Here is a 26,056-nt window from a genome sequence, read left to right as displayed (position 1 = left end):
ACAGGACTCGCCTTCCTTCCAGTGATTTTCACTCTTCAGGCAGGTGTCGTGATCATTACAGACAGGGCTGGTGCTGGCGCCACATCCGACTCGGCGTGTGGCAGGGGAAAAGCCATGAATCATGTAGTGGAGATTTAAAAAAAATGCCGTTAACCTACTTTCCCAGACAGAGAGGAGAGCAGGCAGAGGATGCTACCTGGGCCAAGGGAGCTCTTTTCAACAGCGCAGCCCAGCTCAGAGGGCGGTGCCATTCTCATGGTTCATTTGTTCATTCATTCATTCATTCGCCTAAGCTTTCATTTTGGAGTTTATTTCCTCATTCACTGATTCAGCCAGGCAGACTCGCAGGTCCCCCCAGAAAACATTTCTATAGCTTCCTCTGTGTGCCTAGCCCTGTGCCCAGCCCAGGGATGCAGGTGATGAAAACATGGTGCTGCCAGGCCGCAGAGGGGGCTGGGCTGTGCCTGGGCTGGAGCGGTGAGTACGGGCCCAGAGAGCTGGTGGACGTTGTGGGGACTCTGCCACATGCATGTCTCTGCAGGCATGAGCACGGCCTCTGTGACCCTGGCCAGCGCCCTGCAGGTCAGGGGCGAAGCTCTGTCGGAGGAGGAAATCTGGTCCCTCTTGTACCTAGCTGCGGAGCGGCTCCTGGAAGACATTCGTGAAGGTAAGAGGGTGTTTGGGCCACGTGAATCGCAGGGAGTTGAACGCAAAGCTTCCCAAGCCATCTCTGACTGCTGCTTCTCAGATCTGTTATCAGTCCAAAGCATTAGATCAAGTAGTCAAATGACACCTGCCTATGGAGTTGCCCTGGGAAGGCAGGCCTGTCTCTCGGACCCATAGCATGCAGCAGAATTGAAAAAAGGCCTTGCTTCTAGGGAGCTTCTAGTGGCTGCAGCTATATGGGCCTCTCCCAACACCTGGACAGTCTGAGCATAAGGGACAGGAGGCAGGGGGCTGCCCTGCTGACACTCCCATATTGTCTCCTGCCAGATGGTGTATCACCTGTGCCCCTTCAGGGGCTAGAACCCACACGCTAGGTGGTCTAAAGAGCGGGAGGGAGGTTAATATAAAGAATTATTAAATTCCAACAGAAGAGTAATTGTAAGATATGGTTCCCCAGGACTGAGGGAAGTACCAGTGAGGGACAAACTTGGAAGGGAAGCCCCTTCCCCAGATCGGGGTTCAGATTTGCTGGAATTGCTGTGCTTGGAGCCCACGATGAAGGCGAAGTTCGCTGCTTTGCGGGGCCAGAAGGGTCTGGCATTCACTGGACAAGCGAGGCACAGGAATAGCCACCAGGGGCGAGGGTGACCCTCTGGATGGAGGAGGGCAGCGGGGAGACATAACTTCCAGAGCTAGTGCTGCCAGGAGGCCTGGAGCCTGCGGCGTCTGTGCAGAAGCAGTGATCACTTGGGGCCGGGAGGTGCGTGCTGGACCACGGGTCCTATGTCAGGGCAGAGCGTCACCAAGTGTCCTCCCGCCCGCGCTCTGAGACCCGAAACAGCAGGAGGGCCCCGCCTCCCGCCATGTCTCTCTAGCGCCCTCTACTGAGAAAGCTGCATGTCGCACTCGCTGTAAAGGAGAGCTTGCTTCAGGGAGCAGGTATTGAAAGGTGAATTTGGAGCGAAGCCTTACGTTAGTAACTGGAACAAAGGCTGAGTACGCACACTCACATGTCAGCTCCGAAGTCACCCGCGAGACCGCAGCCGAGGCTCCCCACACATGAGTGAGATCACATGAGCAATCAGGCGGGTCCCAGTGTGGGAAGATAAAGGAGGCTGCTGTGCACCTCTACCTTCAGTTTCACTCTCCCCGTGATTCTTCACTCCCTCCTCTCTGCCCCGGGGGGGCAGTTCCGGGATGGGGGAGGGGAGACTGATGAACCCCTACAGTACGCCCAGAAGACCAGCTGCCTTGGTCCCAGGCTTGGCTCCAAAGAACTCAGACTTGGGCTTATTTCCAAGTGGACCTCTGACCTTGAGACGCTTGGGGCACTGAGGAATTTGGATGCAGGTGGCTGGTTTCCTGGCCACCACTGTGGTCGCCCTTGGTAACACGTGGTCTTGTGCACGCATGTCTCTGGGTTGTATCCACTTCATGTTTCCCTGGGCATTGCTCAGTCCATCCCAGGGGCACCTGCTGGTTGCAGTCCTACAACTGGCCCTCCGGACAGTGGTCATGTCTCTATACTCCCATCATGGCCTTGTTTTCAGATTCCTCCGACTATGTGGTCTGTCCTTGGTCAGCCCTGCTGTCTGCAGCCGGAAGTCTTTCTTTCCAGAACCACGTTTCTCACATAGAGGCTGCTCCTTTCAAGGCCCCTGAACTGCTACAGGAACAGAGTGACGATGAACAGCCCGACGCATCTCAGGTAAGTTGTGGGGCATCTCTGTGGCACCTTTGGGCCTGTCCCGGGGAAAGGCCTGGTCCTAGGACCTTGGATCTGTCCTGGGGGTGGCATCCCCAGCTCCCAGTTTAGCCCCGAGGAACACTGAGGCAGAATGGATTTAAAGAATATTATTCCCAGGCTTTTTTTTTTTTTTTTTTTTTTTTTGCCAGTCTTTTAGTTATTCGATGAAGACAGGTCACCTTCGCTGAGCTTCAATTTCTACACCTGTAAAACGGGGTTAATTTGACTTAATCTATCAGATTATTATAAATATTCAAAAAGAAGTGTTGGAAAAGTTGTGGGTACACGGTCTGAGCCATGGGTACCCGTGGCAGCGTGTAGCAAAACCCTAAAACGTCCCCAACCAGGAGTTGATCCTAAGGTAGGAGTAAAGACTGATTTAACTGCAGTAATGTTTATTGTTGTATTGTTGACATTAGTGATAAACTGGAAACAATGTCCAGTAAATAAGATAGCATTAAAATGAGGCTGTGGGGGCTTATTTAATGGCTTGAAAAGAACCTAAATATATGCATGTATAATGTGACCCTAGTTTAGTAAACACACACACACACACACACACACACACACACAGGGGAGAGAGAGAGTTCTAAAAATATATACACCAAGGTGCCTGCAGTGATTATTTCTGGGTGGCAAATCAGTGGTCATTTTAGTTTTTTCACGGACTTGTTTTGCTTCTGGATAGCAAAAAGTCTAGTAAACATTATATTCAATTTTTAAAAGAAGAAATTCTTTTTTTAAATGTTTATTTACTTTTGAGAGAGAGAGAGAGAGAAAAAGAGTAAGGAGGGCAGGGGCCGGTGGGGGGGGGGGGGACAGAGGATCCGAAGTGGGGTCTGCACTGTCAGCAGCGAGCCCCATGTGGGGCTCAAACTCATGAACCACGAGAGCATTACCTGAGCTGAAGTCGGATGCTTAACCGACTGAGCCACCCAGGCGCCCCCATAAGAAGAAAATCTAAGGAGAAAGTGGTGTAAGGCAGGCACACAGCCCTCAGGGCATAGTGGGCTCTTAATCAGCGAGTTCTGCTTCTTCTTGCCATCCTTTCAGGAGAAAAGTACAGCCTGGAAATTCCGCCTCTCTTGGAAGGAGAAGGCATCCTGGAACGGAGGCTGCTTTTCCTTCGGGCTCAGATAACAGGGGCTTGGTGGCTTCCAGCGTTGGTTTATCTGGGCCCACGTGTCTCCAAGTCAGATCACAATAGCGAAAGCATCAAGTTCCCCATTGCAGTGGCCCTGACTCTGTCACCCACAGGCAGACACCCAGCACCCCGAGCCCCTCTACTCTTCCCTGCACTGACAGAATCTCAGGGATAAATCCCTGGACCGCTGTGTTAGATACAGATGTGGGTGCCTCTCAGTCCCTCTGTTTGGGTCTCTCTGGTGGTGCCTCCTACAGTCTGGAGTCAGCTGACATGCCACTGCTGGAGCCAGGGGATCTGACTTTCTTTTCTTTTCTTTTTTTTATGATTTTTTAAAACATTTTATTTATTTTTGAGAGACAGAGCACAAGTGGGGGAGGGGCAGAGAAAGAATGAGACACAGAATCCGAAGCAGGCTCCAGGCTCTGAGCTGTCAGCACAGAGCCCGATGTGGGGCTCCAACTCACAAACTGTGAGATCATGACCTGAGCCCAAGTTGGACGCTTAACCGACTGAGCCACCCAGGCACCCCAGGGGGATCTGACTTTCTGAGCAGCCACTAGAGGGGCGCATGCTGATGCACCCCAGAAATGCAGGGGACTTAGCTTCCTGGAGGGGGGGGGTGAATTGTGGCAAACTGGTGCTTAGTAGGCCAGGTCACCTGGCCATTACCCCTCTTAACACATCCCTACCATTCAGTTCTGTTAATTGCTCTTCTCTTCCGTCCACTGCAGGCTCCTCTCTGCATCCAACTTGGCTCAGGTCCTGTGGGAGGTGAGGTGAGCAGTCAGGAAAGTGGTCTCAGCAGAGGCTGTGCTCACAATCCTCCCCCAGCTCTGGACTCCGTCCTAAGCTTTGGAGGATGTATTCCGACTCCTCTCCTCAGACCAATATCCAGCTCTCCCAGCACACAGAGACATTTTTCCCACTGCTTGGCGAGTTCCAGTGCAGGTGGAAGGTGTGGGCTGCTCTCTAACTATGAGTCACTCAAGCCACTATCACCCCATCCTGTGCTCATGGCAGACATCAACAATCGATCATGCTGTTCTTTCCCGTGGCACCAGGAGTTGCATTCAAAACTGTCACCACCCTTCTCCAGGCAGCATATACTAAGGGGCTGGATTTGGGATTTGGGAGGAAGCCTGTTGTCACTTTGGCCTTAGGCACCACCAAGGGTACTTAGAGCATTTGGAATCCAGGTCAGTTACCCAGTGTGGACGGTGCCTCTGGCAGTGCTCAGGGCACGGCTCCAGCATCTGCTCTCAAGACCATTTCTCCAGAGGTGAGGATGAAATCTGTGAACTTGTCTGCAGGTGTCTAGTCACGTTCCTCAGAGGGCTGGTTGATCGGGTTGGGGATATAAGGTCAGAGAGACAATTGGCACATGTGATACTGGTCACATGCTCTTGACCTAGGGATGCCAGAAGCCAAAACCAAAGTCACTTGTACTTAGCTGAGTGGATGGCTCAAATAAGCGTGTTATTTTCCACATACTATGTTTTATGAATTCAGCGTGTCCCTTCGGAAGTTCTCAAAAGTCATTTCCCGTGATCCTAAGGGGAATGCGCCTTGTCAATTATGGTAGAAGCCCCACAACAATAACAGATTGACATTGATTGAAAACTTAGTATAATCCAGAAGCAACATAGCCAAGGCTCTGGTGCCTGGCTTTAGGTCTTCTTTGGGAAAGTTCCCAAAGTTGCCTTTGCGTCGCCTCTTCTGTATAATGGAGACAATTAAAATACCAACCTCACAGGATGGTGGTGAGGACCGAATGAGTTAATGTAAGTAAAAGGCTTGGAGCAGAGCTTGGCATGTAAGTGCTCCGCGTCCGATAATGATAAAAAATGATCATGGCCATTTGCAGGTTCTTTTTACTCAATCCCCATGAGTATTCAGGTAGAATACTCACTTTATTATTATTATTTTCTTTTTATTATTAAAATTTTTTTTTAATGCTTATTTTGAAAGCAAGAGAGACAGAGTGTGAGCAGGAGATGGGCAGAGAAAGAAGGAGACCCAGAATCTGAAGCAGACTCCAGGCTCTGAGCTGTCAGCACAGAACCTGATGGGGGGCTCAAACCCATGAACCGGGAGAGCATGACCTGAGCCAAAGTCAGACACTTAACCGACTGAGCCACCCAGGTGCCCCAGAATCCTCATTTTGAAGATGAAGGAAGTGAGGGTGGAGAAGTCAGATAATGTTCTTCCATTTCATCTTGTTTTCTGACAGGCGATGCTTTTAAAGCAGGCTGTCCCGGGGGCGCCTGGGTGGCTCAGTCGGTTAAGCGGCCGACTTCGGCTCAGGTCACGATCTCGCGGTCCGTGAGTTCAAGCCCCGCATCGGGCTCTGTGCTGACAGCTCAGAACCTGGAGCCTGTTTCGGATTCTGTGCCTCCCTCTTTCTGACCCTCCCCCGTTCATGCTCTGTCTCTCTCTGTCTCAAAAATAAATAAACGTTAAAAAAAAAAATTTTAAAGCAGCCTGTCCCATAGTGTGACACGTGCAGATGGTTTCAGCTATGCGCCATCAGAAAGCCTAAAGTGCAGCGGCTGGCACCACAGATAGAGTTATTATTTGCTTCACCAGGAGTCTCGGGATTGGTCGGCAGCTCAGTAAATGTCATCGAGGATCCAGGCTGTGTATTTACATTCTACCCTTTTTAGCTGCTGGTCTTTTTTCTGGGGCCTGTTGCCTCATGGTCCCAAGATGGCAGCTATGATCCATATATGTTGTCAGCATTCGAGGCAAAATTGAGGAAAAAGTGGGACCATGGACTGTGTTCCTATTGTCAGTAAAGCAAAAGCTTTCTCAAAAGCCCCTTAACAGGCTCCCCCTGCGTCTCTTGCCAGAGTGGGGTGTCACGGTCACTGTGGTTTTAAGCCGCTAGAGTGGGAGAGGGGAAGTTCACGGGAGTAGCAGATGGCGGGGTGGGGGGGGGGGGGCTAGCCGGCCAACACTGTCTGCCGCACGTGGAAATGGAATTGTGATTTGTTTGCAGGACTATGGAATACCAGAGGTGACTGAAATCTAATCTTGTGCTTTGTCTCTTGAGCAGGTGCACGTCTATTCTTTAGGAATGACCCTCTACTGGTCAGCAGGCTTTCATGTCCCACAAAATCAGGTCTGTAAACAAGGTACTCGAAGTCTTGCCAGGTCATGTCTTTGGATTTAATGAGCAGTTTTCTTCAGGACAGGGTCCACTTCTCTTGAGCTCTGTGTCACCACTCCGTCCTCCTGGGTTCTAGGAAGGCATTGCCAACGGGTTACAGAAGTGCTCCCGCTGAGTTTAGAAACCACCGCAGAATGCTACTCAACATGGCCATCCAGGCAGCCACGATTTAGGGTTGGCAAGCAAAATAAGACTTATCCGCTCAGAGCAAGTGGCAAACTAGAGGATTTTATAGATGGCGAAGATGCAGATTTATAAAACAGGCTTTAAAGCAGCCGTTCCTGACGTGAGATGCTTTCCTGAAAAAGGGTTCTGTGCTCAATTGATTTGGGAAAATGCTCCCTCTATTACCTTCCTCTTCAAGATTTTGCAGAGTGATTTATAAAAGACTCCAAGAAAGCTTAAAGCGTAGAAAAATTTTAAACTTTTATCACAGCACTGTATAAAACTTTTGACTACAGAGTATGTGTGTTTGTGTGTGTGTGCAAATTTTCATCTCACACTATAAGAATTTCTTAGACCAGGGTAACAAGAGCCAGAGAATTCTCTTCCTTCCTTCCTTCCTTCCTTCCTTCCTTCCTTCCTTCCTTCCTTCCTTTCTTTTGTTCCTTCCTTCCTTCTTTCCTTCTTTCCTTTGTTCCTTCCTTCCTTCCCTCCTTCCCTCTTCTTTCCTCCCTCCCTTCCTTCCTCCCTCCCTCCCTTCCTTCCTTCTATCTCACCTTTGTCTCTCTAATTCAACATCCCAGTGTTTCCTGGTGCTTTGTATTCTCATCCCTCCTCGTGTGATATCCTTCTTACCTTCCCACTCTACTCATGGGGTTAGATTCTACTTCTCAGCAGGGCATACCTGGAGCCCCAAATTGGGCTCATACCTGTAGCTCTGGTTCCTCTCTGGAGCTCTTCCATAATCAGGGCCAGTTTCACGGGCGTGTGGCCTGTGTAATCGAATAGTGCCCTGCGCTTACAAGGGCCCATGCTTGGTGTAATGCTCTGAAGTCACCGTCTTGAAATTCTTAAAAGTTTTGAACAAGGGGCCCTGTGTTGTCATTTTCCCCTGGGCTCTGTCCTGCCCACAGTGCCCTTCTTTTCAGACATGCCATCCTTACTATATACTGCTCCTTCTATCTGCAGTTCCTCCCTCCCCCCACTTTTCCCCTGGTTAACACCAGTGTGCTTTTTGAGATTTAGTTCAAGTTCTTTCCCCCAGCTCCTCGTTCCCTCCCCAGGTTGGGTTAGACCTTTTCCTCTGTGTTATCACCATGTCTGTGCTTCCCAAGACTTGAGTCCTTATCTCTCTCTCTCTTTTTAATGTTTATTTATTTTTTAGAGAGAGAGAGAGAGATAGAGTGCAAGCAAGAGAGGGGCAGAGAGAGAGGGAGACACAGAATCTGAAGCAGTCTCCAGGCTCTGAGTTGTCAGCACAGAGCCCAAAGCAGGGCTCAAACCTACAAACTGTGAGATCATGACCTGAACTGAAGTTGGATGCTTAATTGACTGACCACCCAGGCGTCCCAGTCTCTTTCGGTGACCATATTTCTCATCAGACTGTGAAGTCCTTGAAGACAGGGACTGTCTCCCACTTTGTAGTTCAGGCATTGGGATTTGCTGTATGAGTCCAGGACGCAGCATCCCTCTTACACGTGGAGATGGGAATTCACAACTGATGCTCCATGGCAGGAAATGGTAGGGCAGCCCTTACCTCGAAAATGACTCACGGTATGGGTGAGCGGGACAAAAAGCCTGATTTTGAGTCTGAATTTGAGGACTTTCCCAATATAAATGGTGGCCACTTGAATGCACAAGGGAAATGCTTAAGCAAATATTTTTTCTTTTGCTTCATGGCTGCATGTGACATAAAGTTCAACCAGTGATCATTGACCTTGTGCTGACCATTGGAAATGCCCAAGGATGAAAAGGCACAGCCCTTATGTTTCTGGAGCTCACATTCTAGGGGAAAGGCCCAGTGAGATCCACCTAAATAATTCGAGAAGTAATTTGGCAGAAAGTAATTGAGGAAGCAATTTGAGAAGTAATTGCATTTGAGAAGTAATGGAGAAATAATTTGACAGGTTACCCAGGTGGGTGCGAGTTGAAGGCTGATCCCTGGTTTGATGTGTGTACTTGGCATGGGTGGATGCCCACTTTGTCAAGCACCTATTTTTCATAAGTATTCCAAGCACAGGTTTGTGCTCTCTGGGTGCCAAAGAACATTCCAGACTAGAAAGCAGCAAACTTCACACAGCTGGCGTAGAGATCATTGCTCTGCATTTTGTGGCCTCGGTGATATATCTTGTGTCCGTCCCCAAACGCTCCAGAAGGAGCAGGTGTCTGTCTAGTGGTAATGAGATCATCTGTTTCCATTAGTCCCCACCGCACACCCGACAAGGTATTGGACTCAGCTGTCCAGGCTTCTCATGCAGCCCCTCTTCTCTCCAGCCTCTGCAGCTCCGTGAGCCCTTGAGCTCCATTCTGCTGACCATGTGTGAAGACCAGCCTCGCAGGCGGCTACCCTTGCAGTCAGTTCTGGAAGCTTGTCGGGTTCATTGGGAAGAAGTGGCCATATACCCAACCTCTGCCGGTCTCCACGTTAGACGGCTGGCTGGCTTGGTTCTGGGCACCATCTCGGAGGTCAGTGTAGATCTGCGCTTCTCAACCCAGGAGCCACTAGCTAGGGGGAGCTATTGACATTTACATTAGCTAAATTATAGTTAATTGAAATGCAAGTAAAATCTTCAGCTCCTCGGTCATACCTACCACGTTTCAAGTGCTCAGTGGCCACATGCAGCTGCTGATGACCATACTGGAGACGGAAGATCTAGAACAATCCCAGCCTTGCAGTTCTGTTGGGCAGCGCTGGTAAAGACGATTGAGCAAGCCCAGATTTCTAATGTGGCTGAGATTCTTGGAATCTTTCAAAGAAGCTCTTTACACAAAAACAATGACATTACATATTTGTAATCCGTGAGTCAGGTCACCTGTCAAAATTCAACTAGGCTTCATGCAAGGAACTTTCCCTGACTGTGCCTACAGTCCCTGGCCCCTCCCTCCCTCTGCTATGTTGTGTCTGCAGAGGGTCTCCCTGCTGCACTTGTCACATTTGCTGCCCCGTGTGCTCCCCACCGCCTAGTAAGAGGCTGGCACATAGTAGGCATTTGGCTTACATGGGGTTCCCTCCAAACAAAGCCAGAAATGGTGATGCTTATGCATGTTATTTATTGGGTAAGTGCCCGTAGGAGAGCGGGAGTGATGGAGGGAAGACAGGATGGGAAATAAGCCCAGCCAGAAGGTGGTCTCAGGTGGAGACAGCCTCCACCTGACCGCACAGGGGTGGAGTGGGGATTCTGGGGCAGAAATTACTTCAGCATTGGCCCCCTTGAGGCCGGGGCAGTGCTGGGACTGGGGAGAGGCAAGCGAGGTGCCTGTGATAGAAATGCAAGGAGGTCTGCATTTCAGAGGAACCGGAGAGAGGCAGGGCTGGAGACTGGTTGGGCACTTGTGCACCAGTCCAGGGGGCTGGTTGGAGAACTGAGGCCAAGACTAACACAGGGGCAGTGTGGATGGAGAGGAGGGGACTGCTGGGGTGGATGCTGTCCACAGTCAATCAGAAAATGCCTGTTCTGTCTTGTCCTCCTTCTTGGATCCCTTCTTTCTTGGCATCTGAACATGTTGCCCCTATTCATTGAGCCGGAGGAGCTACAATGAGGCATAAAGCACACAGTAAGGTCGGTGGGGTGGGGGCGGGGGCAGACAGACAAGCAAGCAAACATGATATAATGTGTCATAGAAGGAGATGTGAGTGATGTGATGAGGGAAAGTGACCAAAGGACACTTCCCTCTGCCTTGAGGGCAGAAGTGGAGAGCTTTGAAAGTACAAAGAACATAGTTCTGGGTCTTGAAGGCACAGAGGAGCTTAGCAGGGAGACCCTAGCCAGTCGGGGGAGCACATGAGCAAAGGCACGGTTGTGCTTGAGTGCGCTGATGTGGGGGGAGGGGAGTGAATTACCTCTAGGGCGCATGAGGGTGGTGGGGTCCGGAGCACATTCTGGTTGCCACTGTTAGGCTCTCACTGTGTGGACAGATACTTCTGAACTGACTTAATCTGACAGCCAGTCTGTATGTGTCTATATAAATGTCCCCTCTTGACTTTGGGGTGTGGATGTGTGATGCACTTGACCTTCAGGTGGAGAAGAGACTCATGGAAGAAAGCTGCTTGGTGCAGCAGGACAGAAGCTGCCTGCTCAGGCATAGGCTGCATCAGGCGAGCTGCGAGAACACAACAGTATGGGCTCTGGAGCGTCTGCACCCCTGCAGAGGTGGGTATGGTGCCCCGAGACTCCCACTCTACTGTTTCCCGCCCCGAGTGGGCCGGATGTCCGTGCCGTGGTGGCAGAGAAAACCCGGGCAAGCTCCCCTCTTCCAGAGAGCCCCCACAGGGAAGGGGCTGGGTCCTGAGGAAAGCTTCACCTGGAACTATCATTTTACAGTGATTTATATCACACATAAATTTTTTTTTTTATTGAGTTTTAACTGTCCCAGCTGATAAGAACAAATTTCAACACACAACATAACGGAAGCCTTTCTTCTCGTTAGTTTCTAGGTGGAGCAAAAGGAAAAGCAATCTGTAAAAGATGGTTTCTGTTGTTGCTGTAGGCGTGTCCAAGGAATGGTTTTTAGAATAATCTTGTCTCTACTCTTTAACTGAATCGGAGGTTTTTAAAAAAAATTAAGACTACTGTTTTCTGTCCCTAAAACAAGGTACTCTTTGCCACTAGGTTTTATTCTCCCCCTCAAAAAAAAACAAAACAAAACAAAACAAAACAAAAAAAAAAACCCTCCTCTGAACCCCCTGTTGCTGTCATTTCCATTTCTCATGTGAGCAAATAGACTCAGAGAGGGTAAATAAGTCACACAGCCTGTAAGTCATGCTGCTGATATCCACTTGATTCAAGAGAGCCATTGGGGCGCCTGGGTGGCGCAGTTGGTTAAGCGTCCGACTTCAGCCAGGTCACGATCTCGCGGTCCGTGAGTTCGAGCCCCGCGTCGGGCTCTGGGCTGATGGCTCAGAGCCTGGAGCCTGTTTCCAATTCTGTGTCTCCCTCTCTCTCTGCCCTTCCCCCATTCATGCTGTGTCTCTCTCTGTCCCAAAAATAAATAAACGTTGAAAAAAAAAAAAAATTAAAAAAAAAAAAAAAAGAGAGCCATGCTCTTTGCCTCTTCTCATGCCCTCTACCGTGCTGTTTGGTTAGTTTCAGAGAGAAGCACAGAGACCCAGAGCTCCCTGGAGCCCGGTCTGAGCACCTCAGCACCCAGTCACCATAGCCTCTCTGTTAGCAGGTAAGCAGTAAGGTGTCCAGGGGGTGGGCCATCCGCGTGGGGACCGCTGTGTCTTGCTTCTTTACCGATTACTGATACAAAACCCTTTGCTTCTCCAGAAAAAGCTGACCCTATTCCATTGGCAGGTGAAAAAAAAAAAAAAAAAACAACACATTTAAGCAGATATGCAGCCAAGGTGATGAGGGGCCTGATGGCAGGTGTGCTTTTGGGCCATTCTGTCTCCCCCAAGAACCAAGTTCACGCTTCCATGTTGTGATTTTCTGTTGCCCCATGAGGCAGCATAGCAAAAAACCACAAAACACACTGTCTGAAGATAATGGTTTATTTAGCTCTTGATTATGGGAGTTGGGAATTCAGACTGTGCTCCGCTGGGAGGTTCTTCTGGACTCTGCCAGATGCCTTTGTGATTGGCTGCAGCCTGGCTAGTCAGCCTCACTTCTGGGGGTGGCTGGCTGTTATCTGGGGGCGCCCTGGCTCTTCACCAGCAGGCTTGCCTGGGGATTGTTCTCATGACAATGGCAGAGTTGAGAAAAAGAGAGGGAGGGAGGGAGGAAGGAATAGAGAGAGGGAAGGAGGAAAGGACAGAGGGACAGAGAGATGCAAAGGACAGGGGTCAGGGAGAAGCGGTTGGTTTGGGGATGAATGTAATGTAGATGCTTGAATCTGCTCGAAACCACGTGAGACGATATCCTCCTGCATCTGGAACATTAGGAATTTTGTAACTTGGGTATTTATTTTTTTATGTATTGATTTGTTGTCCTTCCATGATTCGGCCAAGGGCTGTGGCAGTACTTGACGTCCAATACAGAGCTGGGGCTTGACAGGATGCAGTCGAGTTCACCTTACAGTGATTTTGCCTGCTATTTAAAACTCTATTTTTGGGGTGCCTGGGTGGCTCACTCGGTTAAGCGTCTGACTTCGGCTCAGGTCATGATCTCACGGTTTGTGAGTTTGAGCCCCATGTTGGGCTCTGTGCTGACAGCTCAGAGCCTGGAGCCTGCTTCAGATTCTGTGTGTCTCTCTCTCTCTGACCCTCCTCCGTTCATGCTATGTCTCTCTTTGTCTCAAAAATAAATAAACATTAAAAGAAAAATCCTCTGTTTTCTATTTGCCCAATGAAAATAGCTTTTTTTTTTTTTTTCTGATGCTGGAAACAATGTGTCTTTTTTATTTCCAAAACATTTTGTTCCTTTAAATTTTTTTAATTTTGTGTGTGTGTGTGTGTGTGTGTGTGTGTGTGAGAGAGAGAGACAGAAGAGACAGACGAAGCTGGGGAGGGGCAGAGAGAGAGGGAGACACAGAATCCAGAGCTGGCTCCAAGCTCTGAGCTGTCAGCACAGAGCCTGACATGGGGATCAAACTCCCCAACCGTGAGATCACGACCTGAGCCGAAGTTGGACGCTTAACCGACTGAGCCACCCAGGCTCCCCTACTTCCAAAACATTTTGAACAATATATAAAATTCTTTTTTCTTGAAACACTTCCTTTATTTTTTCAAATGTTAATTTATTTTTGAGAGAGAGAGAGAGAGAGCGTGTGTGTGCTTGTGTGGTGGAGGGGCAGAGGATCTGAAGCAGGCTCTGCGCTGACAGCCGAGAGCTGATAGGGGGCTCGAACTCACGAACTGTGAGATCACACCCTGAGCCAAAGTCGGACACTCCACCTACTGAACCACCCAGGCGCCCCTGAACAATATATTAAATTCTAAGCAGGAAAGTCAGAACCTCCTGCGATCCCATCACCTGTGTCAGGGTGTTCAGGAGCTGGCATCACAGGACCTGCCTGTCCTGAGCACAGTGAGCCAAAGCAGGGTCTTGAGGGTGGGGAAGAAGTGGACTTTGGCCTTGCACCTCAGACCCCGCCCCGCTCCTTCCCTATGCAGCCCTAGCTGCCTCATTGGAAAAGTGGACACGGTAATTTCTCCCATAGGCGTGGGGCCAAGGCTAAGTGCGAACACACCTTGTCCAGCTGAGCACCTGCACGTATGGGCTTTGACTGTTGGAGGCTGTTTCCTTTGTTAATCATCTCTCCCCTTCTTGACCACTGGCCAGTGCTCTTCCAATTGAAGTTCCCCCAAATCTTCAGGAGGGACCGCGGCTCAGCTCCAGCACCGCTCTGTCTGTGGCAGCAGAAATCTCACAGCCGGCAACTCCTTCTCAAAGGGCTTTTCTGCAAAGGAAAGGAAAGGTGAGCAAAAGGGGACCAAAGGACGTTCTCCAGAGAGGTGTGAATGGGGACCTGTGTGTGGCTGACACAGTAGTTGAAAGTGGGCAGGTTCCTCTGGGGGTGGGATGGCCAGGCCCCCTGGGCTGAGATTTGCAGAACTAAACTAAAATAAACTTTACAGTTGCAATCCGGGCGATAGGTGTTTACTGAGTGGCCTTGCTGTGGTAAGTGCTGTGTAGGATAGAAGGCTGAAGTAGCCAGGTCCAGCTGTTCAGGAAGTTGACTGCCATCAGTGTGGGGTAGTGGCAAAACAAGGCATATGAAATAAGAGGGCTGACAAGGCCGAATGTACTTGGAAGGGGGCCTTGTGAGCAGGCAAAACGCAGGACCAAAGGTTTGGGTGAGCAGAAAGGGAAGGGAGATTCTCCATTTTGCTTGGTACACAGGGTAATAGGGTTTGGGCAAGTGTGAGGAGTAGACGCTACAGGGTAGCCAGGCCAGGATGCCTTGGCCTTGACGTCCAGGTTGACAGGGGGGATGGATGTCCAGTGGTCCCTGCAGTGTGCTTATGCCTCCAGGAACAGTGTCTCCTTGCAGGCAGGCTGGTCTCTCCTGAGGGTCCAGCTTACTAAGCCTGCACTGGAGGGTGAGATCAGGGGTGGTCCAGGGTGCACCTTCTGCCGGGCACAGCCCTGGAACCAGCCACTTGTGGTGGTTAGAAGAGAAGCACCCCCGTTCCTTGAACAACACTGCCATGAGCTGAAAAATTGTCTTAATAATCACACAAGCCCTCAGTGATCCCGAGGGGATCAGGGCCCCCTGGAGCAAGGACGCACCCCCGCTGGGCTGGCTGCTCGCTGAGGAGGCTGCCTTTGCCAGGCGTTCTGCCTGTGCATCTAGATCCCTTTGGGGATCAGAGTCAGGTGCCCCCAGAAAACCTTTGTCTGTTGCAGAGAGATTTGCTGAAAGCTCTTTAATTCGAGAGTAGTTGAGCCCAGACCAGCTTCAGGACATCCTCCCCCTTGTGACTTTCAGCTCCCACACTCTCCGCCAGGCCCTGATGCCCTCAGAGGCCACTCGCAGGTTCTCATGAGCTTGGTTGGTGGGGGGGGGCGGTGGGAGGAAGTAGACAGGGTCAAGGAGGCCTTTTTCACCTTCTTTGGTTTTTCTTCATGATCACTCACTAAGGACGCTTCTACTGGAAACTCTTACAGGACACAAGTCACGTGCCAGCTGCCCTTTTGAGACACGAGTCTTGTTGATTCTTTTGGGGGACACATTTGTGGGCCCACCCAATCCTATCACTCTCTGGTGTTCGATTTTTGCAAGTTTCTTAACCTCTTGGAGCCTCAATTTCCTGCCCAATGCGTCGAGAATAATCACCCCACAGGATGGTGGCTAGGTCTAAACAGCGATGGTTATCAAAGTATTTCCCGGTCACAAGCATGATGTAAACAATGCGCAAATGGGAAGAGCTGCCCGTGTACCTTAGTGACTCAACATGCAGAGCTAGGAAAATGTTTCCTCAAACTTAAATCTAAAGGTATTTTTACTTTAGAAAATCTCTTGCGTTTAATATCTATTTGTCTCATATAATGTGTTTTATGATTTTGATACATATAAAAGATTATGTAACAATGCGTGAATTATGAAACATATAACGAAGGAGACACCCGCCATAAGAGCACTATACTCACCGTTAAGACTTTGGCTTTGAAATGTCCAGCCTAGCTGGGGCCTCAGCCCAGTTGAGCCCCATTTCCCTGGAGTCTATTTCCTGCTGGCTGTGGGGAAGGGGGAATAGATAGGGGATGAGGGGAGATGAGCTCATGGGGGAAGCCCAGTCCCAGAATGGGGGGGGGGGCCCAGATCCCTGGAATGTGACTTCTCTTCTGACCACGAGTGACTCCGAGTGTTTCCCACAGTTCTCCAGGCCGGAGTTCGTCTTGCTGGCTGGAGAGGCCCCAGTGACTGTGCACCTGCCTGGATCAATTGTGGTAACCTCTGGGTTGATTGGGCAGGGGTGGAGGGTGGGGAGGGAGCCACACTGCTGGGAAGGCCTGGAGGCCGACTGACCCCCGAGTGGGGTCTCAGGCTGGGAAGGCCCTGGGGGGGGGGTGCTCACTCTGTCTTCCAGGCTCCTGCCAGAGCCCTCTGCCAAGTCCCACTCCTGCTTCCCATCCTTCAGCACTTCCTCTTCTCCTTGAAAGATGAGCATTCTGGGGCGCCTGGGTGGCGCAGTCGGTTAAGCGTCCGACTTCAGCCAGGTCACGATCTCGCGGTCCGTGAATTCGAGCCCCGAGTCGGGCTCTGGGCTGATGGCTCAGAGCCTGGAGCCTGTTTCCGATTCTGTGTCTCCCTCTCTCTCTGCCCCTCCCCCGTTCATGCTCTGTCTCTCTCTGTCCCAAAAATAAATAAACGTTGAAAAAAAAAATTAAAAAAAAAAAAAAAAAGAAAGATGAGCATTTTGCTACTTCCAGCTCATCCTGCTTGGCTTTCCAGATGCAGCTCAACTTTGTCACCTTAATGAGTCAGGAAATATTGTTTGAGCATCTAGTCGGGGCCAGGCCCCACTCCAGAACGCAGATCTATATAATGTGAGCAAAATGGAGTCCTTTCCACCTGGAGCTTACATTCTAGCATATTCGTACTTGTCCATTTGCTGAGGTGGAAAAGTCAATCTCCTTTTCCTTAGCTCTGCTGCCCCAGCCCAGGGAAGACTGTCGGGCCCCAAGGGGTTCAGCCTCCATCTGGAGGGGCACTCGGTGTCTGGATTGAGGGTGGGCAAGACACTTGTCCCTGCTGATATACACTCAAAGAGCTTTCGTGATACCAGAGCAGAGTGGGGACAGCCACTGCCATGCCCTGCTCCAAGATGTCTTGGGCGTATGTGTGCTTTACTAAGACCTTCCTGAGCCAGCCCCCTGCAGAGGAGGGGAGAGATAGGCTTCCCTGGAGAGTGGAAAGGGGCAGCGGGAGGCACAGGTTGGGCTGGGCTGGAGCACCAGGGTGTCAGGGAGTTTGCAGCCAGGACCTGTCCTGGCAGGTGGGCAGCAGAAGCTTCATTGTCCCATTGGGCCCCACTTAGAAAACACACATTCAAGGGCACAACTATTAAGAATTTCAAGGGGGCCCTTGTAGAACATTAAACCCAAGCAGAGGGCCCTTGAGCACATGGGTGCCCCCACACCTCTCTCTTAGCCTCTGCACCAGAGTGCCTCAGAGTGTATTGTGTGATCAGCCCTGCCCAGGATCACGTAGGAACCCTTTCATACAGGGACCTCACTTCCACACTGGCCCCTGGAATGTGGGGGCTGCCCCTGGGTGCCACAAGGGTTGGGATGTGGTCAACAGGCATGGTCTCCATGACACTAAAGTCACACATGTCAGTGTCCATATCCATGACTGTCCTCTAATGAGGACTTTCTGGATGGAGGTCCAGGCCAGACCCCTGGCTGGGCTTTGGACACAGGTGATACTCAGCCTATGTCCTTAGAGAGGCCAGGGCTCTGAGCACAAGGTGCCATGGAAGTAGAAAAGGGAGTGGGTGGCTCTGCCCTCCAGGCCACAGACAAGGATTTTGAGCCAGACCTAAAAGACTGGTAGGAACCTGCCATGTGGGGAAGGAGAGGAGGAGTATTCTAAGCAGGGGACATTGCATGCAAAGACACAGGCAACAAGCCCATGTGGGGGCAGAATGATGGGTGGCTGAGCGGCGGCAGCTGTGGTCAGGGTGGGGCTGTGGTAGCAGATGAATCTAGAATTAATCTCAGCAGGGTGAAGAGAGAAGTCTGGCTGCTGCTTATCTTTGGATGTGGCTCTGCTGACCAACTTCTCAGTTCAGAACAATCCCCTTAACTCCTATCTCCTCATTGGATCTGTGCCCACCCCTATTCTCTCTGCTGTGCACTGGGGGTGGGGGTGGGGGCTGGAGGAACAGATTCAGGGTGATTGACACCCCTGGGACATATGATCCATGGATGAGGTCCCTGAGAAGCCTAAGCCCTTCTAGGAAGCGGAGCCCAAGGGGCAGCTGGGGTTTCAGCAAGGGGGAGACATCCACTGGATCTGCCTCCCAGCCTTTAGAGTCCCTGCAGAGCCTTATAGAATGCGGACTTGAGTCCAGTTCTGCCTCCTACTAATTCTGGCACCGTCCCTTCCTATGCTTGTCATCCCTTAACTAGTATCTTTGAACCTCATTTTTCATCTACTGTATGGGAACCCTAACATACTTATCTCATAAGGTTGTTTTTCATTAAGTGAGACAATGCGTATAAAGTGCTTAGCACAGTAGCTAGCCCACAGTCAAGATTCCGTGTCTCGTAAGTTATTGTTACAATTGATACTATTATCATTTTCAGACCAAAAAAGGGAAATCCTATTTGGCTCTCAGGGCCCTCTGCGTGGTGCTGTTGAGTGGGCAGTGTCTGGAGGTGAAATGTGACATTATGTCAACGGCAGGAGCTGTCTTCAGTGCTGTCATGTCTTTTGTCAACCTTGGGGAGCTCACCTACTTTGGCTTGGCTTACATGAAAGGTAAGCGTGTGTGCATAACCTACTGCTGGCCTGGTGCCTCACGTAACCCAGAGACCTGGTTACCCGAACGCTATTCCTTCTACAAAAATTGTTTGAGGCTGGGATGCCTCACCTTGCATATTTAGACATCAGTTAGCATGGTGAAGCTTCAAGTGCTCATTGCAAAGTGTCAAGGGAGTGCAGGAGATTATAATGAAATTGTATATGTAAGAGGCTATGGGTTTCTGTGATTTGCTGGGTCTGGTTGATCAGTCTCAAAGCACTGATGCTAGATAAGTGAATGTTAAAAGCATCTCCATGTAGGGATGCCTGGGTGGCTCAGTTAAGCGTCCTACTCTTTTTTTTTTTTTTTTAATTTTTAATCTTTTATTATCCATATTTGAAAGAGAGGGAGACAGAGTGTGAGCAGGGGAGGGACAGAAAGAGAGAGAGGAAGATACGGAATTCGAAGCAGGCTCCAAGCTGTCAGTACAGAGTCTGACGTGGGGCTCAAACCCACGAACCGTGAGATCGTGACCTGAGCTGAAGTAGGACGCTTAACTGACTGAGCCACCCAGGTGCCCCAAGTGTCCTACTCTTGAATTCAGCTCAGGTGTTGATCTCAGGGTTGTGAGGTCGGGTCCCCCCGACTCTGGGCTCCACACTGAGCCTGGAGCCTACTTAAAAAAAAAAAAAAAAAAAAAGCAGTTCCATATAGATGGGAATGTAAAATGGTGCAGCCACTGCAGAAAGCAGCAGAGTGGTTTCTCAAAAATTTAAAAATAGGTTTGTCACATGATCCAGCAATTCCACTTTTGCACACATGCCCAAAATAATTGAGAGCAGAGTCTTCAAGAGAGGTTTTTGCACCCATGTGTGTAGCAGCATTGTGTGCAGTAGCTAAACTGTGGAAGCACCCCCAAGTGTCCATTGGCAGATGAATGTGTAAGCAAAGGGTGGTATATACGTATGATAGAACATGATTCCACCTTAGAAGGGAAGGAAATTCTGACCTATGCTACAACATGGACGGACCTGGAGGATGTTGTGCTATGTGAAACAAAACAGTTGCAAAAAGACAAATATTGTATGACTCCAACTGGGGGAGGTACCTAGAAGAGGCAAAATCATAGAGACAGAAAGAATGGCGGTTGCCAGGGGCGGGGCGGAGGGGGAGTAGGGGGTGTGGTTTAATGGGTACAGGGTAGCAGTGCTAGTAGAATTCTGGAGGTGGGTGGTGAAGATAGCTGCTTGGCAATGCGAATATACTTAATAGTGCTGAACTGTACCTTCAACTGTGGTTAAGATGGTAAATTTTTTTATTATGTGTATTTTACCACAATAAGTTTTTTTTTTTTTTTTTTTTTTTAATTTCCATCGAATCATACAGGACTAACGGGAACTCAGCACCCCACCCAGGAGCCGTTATGAAGATCTTCCCCTTTCCCAGTTCTGCCCAGTTCTTCCCTTTTACCAGCTCTGCCCTTCCATTAGGGACTCCTATTTCCAGCCATGCAATTCTACCTTTGCTGTAGTTGATGCTCTCTAAGTGCTGTGTGGGAGAATGGAAAGGAGGTCGAGTTTGGATTATTTGGGCTCTCAGGTTCCATCCTGGCCAGCCCCTCTTGCTTAGGAATCATAATCTTGGTGTTTCTCTATTCTCCCATCCCCAGTGGGAGGGGCTCGGGAGCTTGTCGTGGGGTCGGTTAGTGGCCAATGGGGCGGGGGGACAGGATGGGGTAGGGGGTGTCCTTTCCCCATAGCTCTCCACAGACCTCCGAGAGACCCCTCTCCCAAGTAAAAGAACGAGCACGATATGCTTCGATGTGATGGACTGATGATGTTGGCTCGATCTTTTGTAAAATGTGAAAAGAAGAATCTTTAGGAAACACTGTATCTTTATTGATCTGTAACATGCAACTTAAAGAAAACCAGTGTGCTTGTTCTGAGTCCCAACCTTGTGTGTATCCTGGACTGTTTCCCCCCAGTCAGGTGTGTGTCCCAGACCCCTCCATGTGGGCATTCTTGAGCCGCTTAACTGGGATGTTCTGAGTAAAATGTTCAAAAGTCCCGACCAGTGTGGGGCTTGGAAATAAACCCACTGGGAGGGTTTGCTAGCCAAACAGTAATGGACACCTGTGTATCAACTGGGGAGAAGTGGCCCTAAGGGAAGGGTGAGTTGGTGTGAGTGGTCAGATTCAGGAGCAAGGGCTGAGGGCAGAGGGGGCAGAGGTCTGGGCGCTGTGCGGTGAATGGCTATTTTGTCTTCTCTGGAGACCTCCTTCCCTTTCTCCAGCACACACAGCTTTTGAGAGAAAGGGCTGGTTATCCACTTAAAGGGTCTGCCTTCCAAAACTTGGCAGAACTCCTGTGCCCGAGGAACCTGCTGTAGTGTGCCTCTGGGCTGAGAGACTGACGCATGGAGAAGGGTGTGGGCAGAGCAGGGCTGGGGCAGGCCTGCGGGGGTCCCAGAGGGAGTGGGGGAGGGGGTCAGGCTTCAAGTGAAGAGAGCAGAGGTGAGGAGGCAGTGCCTACAGTGGCTGGGGCTGATTCACCGTCCCTCCTGGCAGTGTTGGAGGACAAACTCAGCAGGGGTTGAAGTCCTGAGCTTGGAGTGGCGTTTCCGAGCTGGCAACATTCAGGTCAGAAGGCAAAGATGACTCCACTTAAGCCCGGTCAGTTTGCTGGGGCTGCTAGAACAAAATACCATAGACTGGGGAGATTAAACAACAGATCTTTATTTCTCACAGTTCTGGAGACTGACAAGTCCAAGATTAGGGTTTGAGCTTTGTCGGGTTGGAGGTTCTGCTCCTGGCTTGCAGATGGCCACCTTCTCATGGTGTCCTTACATGGCAGAGAAAGTGAGCCCTGGTCTCTTCCTTTTATTACACTAATCCCATCATGGAGGCCCCATGATAAACCTAATTACCTTCCAGAGGCTCCCCATTCCCCCATTACATTGGGGGTAAGAACTTCGGGGAGATATAGACATTCAGTCCATTTCATGCCCATGGCTGGGGAAGTTTAAGAATGGTCCAGTTGAGGCAGAGGGCCTGGCCCATGGCAAAGAGCAGAATAAATAGTCATTTCTTTGTTTTTGACTTTATCTCTATAGATAAATAGCTGGAAGGCAGCTATTAAGTGATTTCTTCTCTGAGATAAATAATCACATTTCTCCTCTTGGCCTGAGTTCCTCTTTTTTGACTCTCTCCTCTCTGTTTCTGACTCCTGGCCCCTCCACAGACCCAGCAAAGGTCCTGTGGCAGCAGGTGTCCAGACGACTTGCTTTTCTCCTGTGCGAACCTTCTGGGGAGAGCTCAGGGCTGTGGGTGTGAAGGGGTGGAGTCTGTCTGACTGCCCTTCCCTCTCTGTTTCAGACAAAGAGTTCTTTTTCTTGGACGATAAAACCAGGCTGTGCAAAATAGCCCCTGAAGGCTGGAGTGAGCAGGCCCAGAAGAAGACCTCCTCAAACACCTTCACACTCTTTCTGAGGATAAAGTTCTTTGTCAGTTGCTGTGCACAGCTCCAGTGAGTGCTCCAAAATTTTTCATTTGTTCCTTCAGGGACCTGTGTATGTGCTGGCTGATGTGCTTGGTGAATGGCAAATTACGCATAAATAACAACAGTCATTGTGGTCGATCTTGCTGATTAGATTCCAATATGACAGAACAGGGGGAAATCCGTGTTTGGGTCCCGGTCAAAATGAGAACTTGCCCTTTTGTTTCAAACGTGGTCCACTCAAAGCCAAAGTTCTCTCTTGACCCCAAAATGACCCTCCCTGAGCCGCAGATCAGGGTTGGAGGAAAGGGTTATGTGTGGCTTCGGAGTTGGGTAATTGCCTCTTTATTCCTTTGCTTACTGAAAACAACATCTGAGCGTCAGTTTTCTCACTTGAACCACGGCAACAAACATCTCCGTGGGTGTTGTGTCAAGTGCTTGGCACACAGTAGCCCTCAACTTGTGGCAGGAGGCATGATGTGGGTAAAGGAGACCACACTCATCTTGCTGGCATCGCCCTCTGGGTTCTTTTAGCTTGCACCCCATCTTTTCTCCTTTCCCTGCTTCCCAGACTGAGAAAACCCTCTGGTTTTAGTGTTCTTTCCCCCTCTCAGCATTCCAGTGACCCTTATTCCTGCGTCTCTTTCCCAGGAACAGCCAGGCAAGGCACCAATTTTATCTGCAGCTTCGGAAAGACATCCTGGAGGAGAAGCTGTACTGCAATGATGAGACGCTGCTGCAGCTGGCGGTCCTTGCCTTACAGGCTGAGTTTGGCAACTACCCCGAGGAGGTGAGGGTGGAAACCTGGGGCCTGTGGTGGGGTCATTGGAGAAGCAGTTATGGGAACTATTAGAAATGTGGAGACTGAGACTTTGAGAAGTTTTCAGCATCTACCACTGAGACTGAGGTAAATGGCATCCATCCACTCACCCATCCATGCATCCGTATATCCATGCATGCATGCATGCATGCGTCCGTGCATCCATCCATCCATCTATTCATCCTTCCATCCATCCACCCACCCACCCACCCACCCATCCATGCATCCATGCATGTGTCCATCCATCCATCCATCCATCCATCCATCCATCCGTTTATCCATCTATCCATCCACCCATCCATGCATCCATTCATCCATCGATGCACCCATATATCCATCCATGCATCCATGCATGTGTCCGTCCATCCATCCATCCATCCATCCACCCATCCATGCATCCATTCATCCATCCATGCATCCATATATCCATGCATGCATGCATGCGTCCATGCATGCATGCATCCATCCAACAAGCTTTCACTGAGTGCTTTGCTGGGCTTTGGGAGTACAAAGATGGACAAGTCAAGTGTCTACATTGTAATGTACTTCTAATTTGAGGTTTCTCCTAAAAATAATAATTTGCTAATTTATTGAGTTCCCATCCCCTTCATCATCACCAACAGGAAAAGACAACCTTTATTAAGAGATCACTCTGTACCTACCGTTGACCTAGACTTTTCCCACAGTGTTAACTCACTCAATCCTCATAGCAACATTGTATTACTCACATTTTCTAGAAGAACAGTCTGAGACTCATTTGCTAGAAAATGGTGAAGTCTAAATTTGAGCTTAGGTGTGTCTGACTCCAAGGCCAGTGCTGATTCTGCTGGAAACATTGCTTCTCAGAGCTTTACTCTTTTTGGCCAAACCCTTGTCCTTGCAGCAGAATCACACATATATTCCTTTGATTGATTTTGCCTATGATGGTCTCGTATTACAGTACTCAGGGAGTTAGTAGAGGCTACTGGCTATTTAATTTGCAGATGCATCATAGCAAGGAGGGATGACGTTAAGCGATTTACTTACATATATAGGATTCAAAGTGGGGACACAAGACAGGAAGGAGGGACCAGCCAGGTAAGCTGTGACAGAGAGCAGTGCAACTTTGCTCTGGGTTCAGGAAGCCCCTACCCGTGTTCCAGATGAGGGGAAAGGGGCTTGGCCACAGACCTCAACTGAGACTGAGTCATGCGACCCAGCAGTGTGACGTGGCATGCAGTTGTGGAGGCCATCTCTGGCTGCATCGGTAGAAATGGAGAGGGAAAAGTGAACAAGCAAGGTGGGCTCCCCACCAGCCCCCTGGGCTCTCTCTTGGATGGTATTGGCATCGTTATGTGACATAAGCTGGGTGCCTCTAGGAAGTGCTTACCTTGGAGAAGCTACGCTCAAGAGAGAACCTGAGAACTGCGTGAAGGAAGAATCCACTGCTCAAAGGGAAAAATGTAAAAGACTTAATCCCTGTTCCCAGGGGCCTTTGACTGCTTTCCGGAAAGTATCTGTACACCCATCCCCACCTCACGTACCCTCCAAGGCCAACCCCAACCTCACAACTTTCCTGGCCTCCCCACAGGTAGAAGGAACCCCACTCTGGTCCTTTTTGACATCTCCTCCACACCCCTTGGCCAGGAGAAGGGATGATTCAGCACTCTCTTGATAGCAGGTGACAGAAAATCAAGCTCAGATTGGCTTGAATGAAACGTGTAATTTACTGGTTTGCAAGACTGAAGTGTTCAGGTCCTGCCTACCCTTATGACAGGCTTCTAGTCCTTTTACTGCTTACCTGGTAGCTTCTTCCTATCTCTTTTTAGCCTCCAGGCCTGGGGTCCTACCATGCCTAGGGCTTGCTGGGCTCAGGGATTCAAATGACATCAACAGGACTTGGGCTTCTGTATCTCTGGGCCGTGCTCTCCTCTTGTAGTTTTGCCTTCGGTGGCTTCTGGATTCTACCCTCCAGGTTGCAGCCTGGCACCAAAGGGAGGGTCTGTCTCTCTCTCTTTCTCTCTTCTGCTCTCAGTAATGCCATGGAGATCCTACAGTTCTGTCTCCTTGGTTCTGATGGCGTCATGTGCCTACTCAAGCCAGTCACTGTGCAGGGAGATGCCATGCTCTGATTAGTTAGACTTGAGTTACATGGCCACCCCGAGAACCAGGGTAGAGTTCACACTATGCAAATATATGGACTGAGGGGAAGGAAGGATGGTTCCCATTTCCAGAAAGAGAGGAAATGGTTGCACATGGCTAAAAATATGTCTACCACCAGTGAGCACTTAGTGGTTGGCAATGCTACATCCTTGGCGAACAAAGGAGCTGCGTTTAGCCGAAGTTCTTAGTCTGCTGGGGTCATTTTGGCCTGGCCTTGTGTTATAGGCTGAGGAATGTTCCTCCAAAATTTATGCGTTGAAGCCTTAACCTCTGGTACCTCAAGAATGTGACTATATTTGGAGACGGGCTCTTTAAAGGGGTGATTACATTAAAATGAGGCTTTCTGGTCGGGTCTTAATCCATTCTGACTGGAGTCTTTATCAGAAAAGATTAAGACTCACAGGGAGACACCAGGGATGCTGGAGCACAGGGGAGAGACCAGGTGAAGACAGGGAGAAGATAAGCACTTGCAAGTAAAGGAGAGAGGCCTCAGAAGAAACCACCCCTGTCAACACCTTGATCTTGGACTTCTAGCCCCCAGAGCTGTGAGAGAATAAATGTCTGTTATTGAAGACATCCAGCCTGTGGCATCGGTTATGGCATCCCAGCAGGCTAACGCACCTGGAGTCGGAGAGGGAGAAGCTGCAACCACCAGAGAGTCTGGATGCCTTGGTGGAGATCTGTGTCTTTAGTCCTCACACAGTGTGGGGTGGGGAGTGTGCCTGTTTGCCTCAGTAGCTGGGTTTAAGAGCAAGGACCAGTTCAAAAGTTAAAATGGCTCTCAAGAACAGTGGCTTTCAAATGTGCTGTGCTGTGACCCAGGATTGAAAAAGAAAAAAAAGATAGACATTA

General features: G+C 49.8%; 1 protein-coding gene across 5 annotated transcripts in view; it reads left to right on the top strand.

Annotated features, from left to right (window-relative positions):
• FRMPD2 (FERM and PDZ domain containing 2) overlaps positions 1-26,056 on the top strand; it is a 103,437-nt gene that overhangs the window by 15,128 nt on the left and 62,253 nt on the right. For 4 of the 5 annotated variants that reach the window (XR_006701556.1, XM_045437966.1, XM_045437968.1 and 1 more), the window contains exons 2-12: positions 542-667; positions 2,217-2,374; positions 6,616-6,681; positions 9,166-9,357; positions 10,910-11,042; positions 11,976-12,063; positions 14,115-14,250; positions 16,155-16,226; positions 18,591-18,765; positions 22,122-22,272; positions 22,894-23,032. Coding sequence is in view for 4 of the 5 variants with exons in the window: in XM_045437966.1 (XP_045293922.1) it covers positions 542-667; positions 2,217-2,374; positions 6,616-6,681; positions 9,166-9,357; positions 10,910-11,042; positions 11,976-12,063; positions 14,115-14,250; positions 16,155-16,226; positions 18,591-18,765; positions 22,122-22,272; positions 22,894-23,032 (1,436 nt within the window). In the remaining variant the exon portion in view is untranslated. Of the gene's footprint in view, positions 1-525; positions 668-2,216; positions 2,375-6,615; positions 6,682-9,165; positions 9,358-10,909; positions 11,043-11,975; positions 12,064-14,114; positions 14,251-16,154; positions 16,227-18,590; positions 18,766-22,121; positions 22,273-22,893; positions 23,033-26,056 lie in introns of those variants that run through there. The other variant, XM_045437969.1, reaches the window with a different exon arrangement.

This window comes from Leopardus geoffroyi, chromosome D2, assembly GCF_018350155.1.
Source record: "Leopardus geoffroyi isolate Oge1 chromosome D2, O.geoffroyi_Oge1_pat1.0, whole genome shotgun sequence".
Taxonomy (NCBI): Eukaryota; Metazoa; Chordata; class Mammalia; order Carnivora; family Felidae; genus Leopardus; species Leopardus geoffroyi.
The sequence above is the reverse complement of the archived record's forward strand: the minus strand, read 5'-3'. Positions and strand labels throughout refer to the sequence as shown.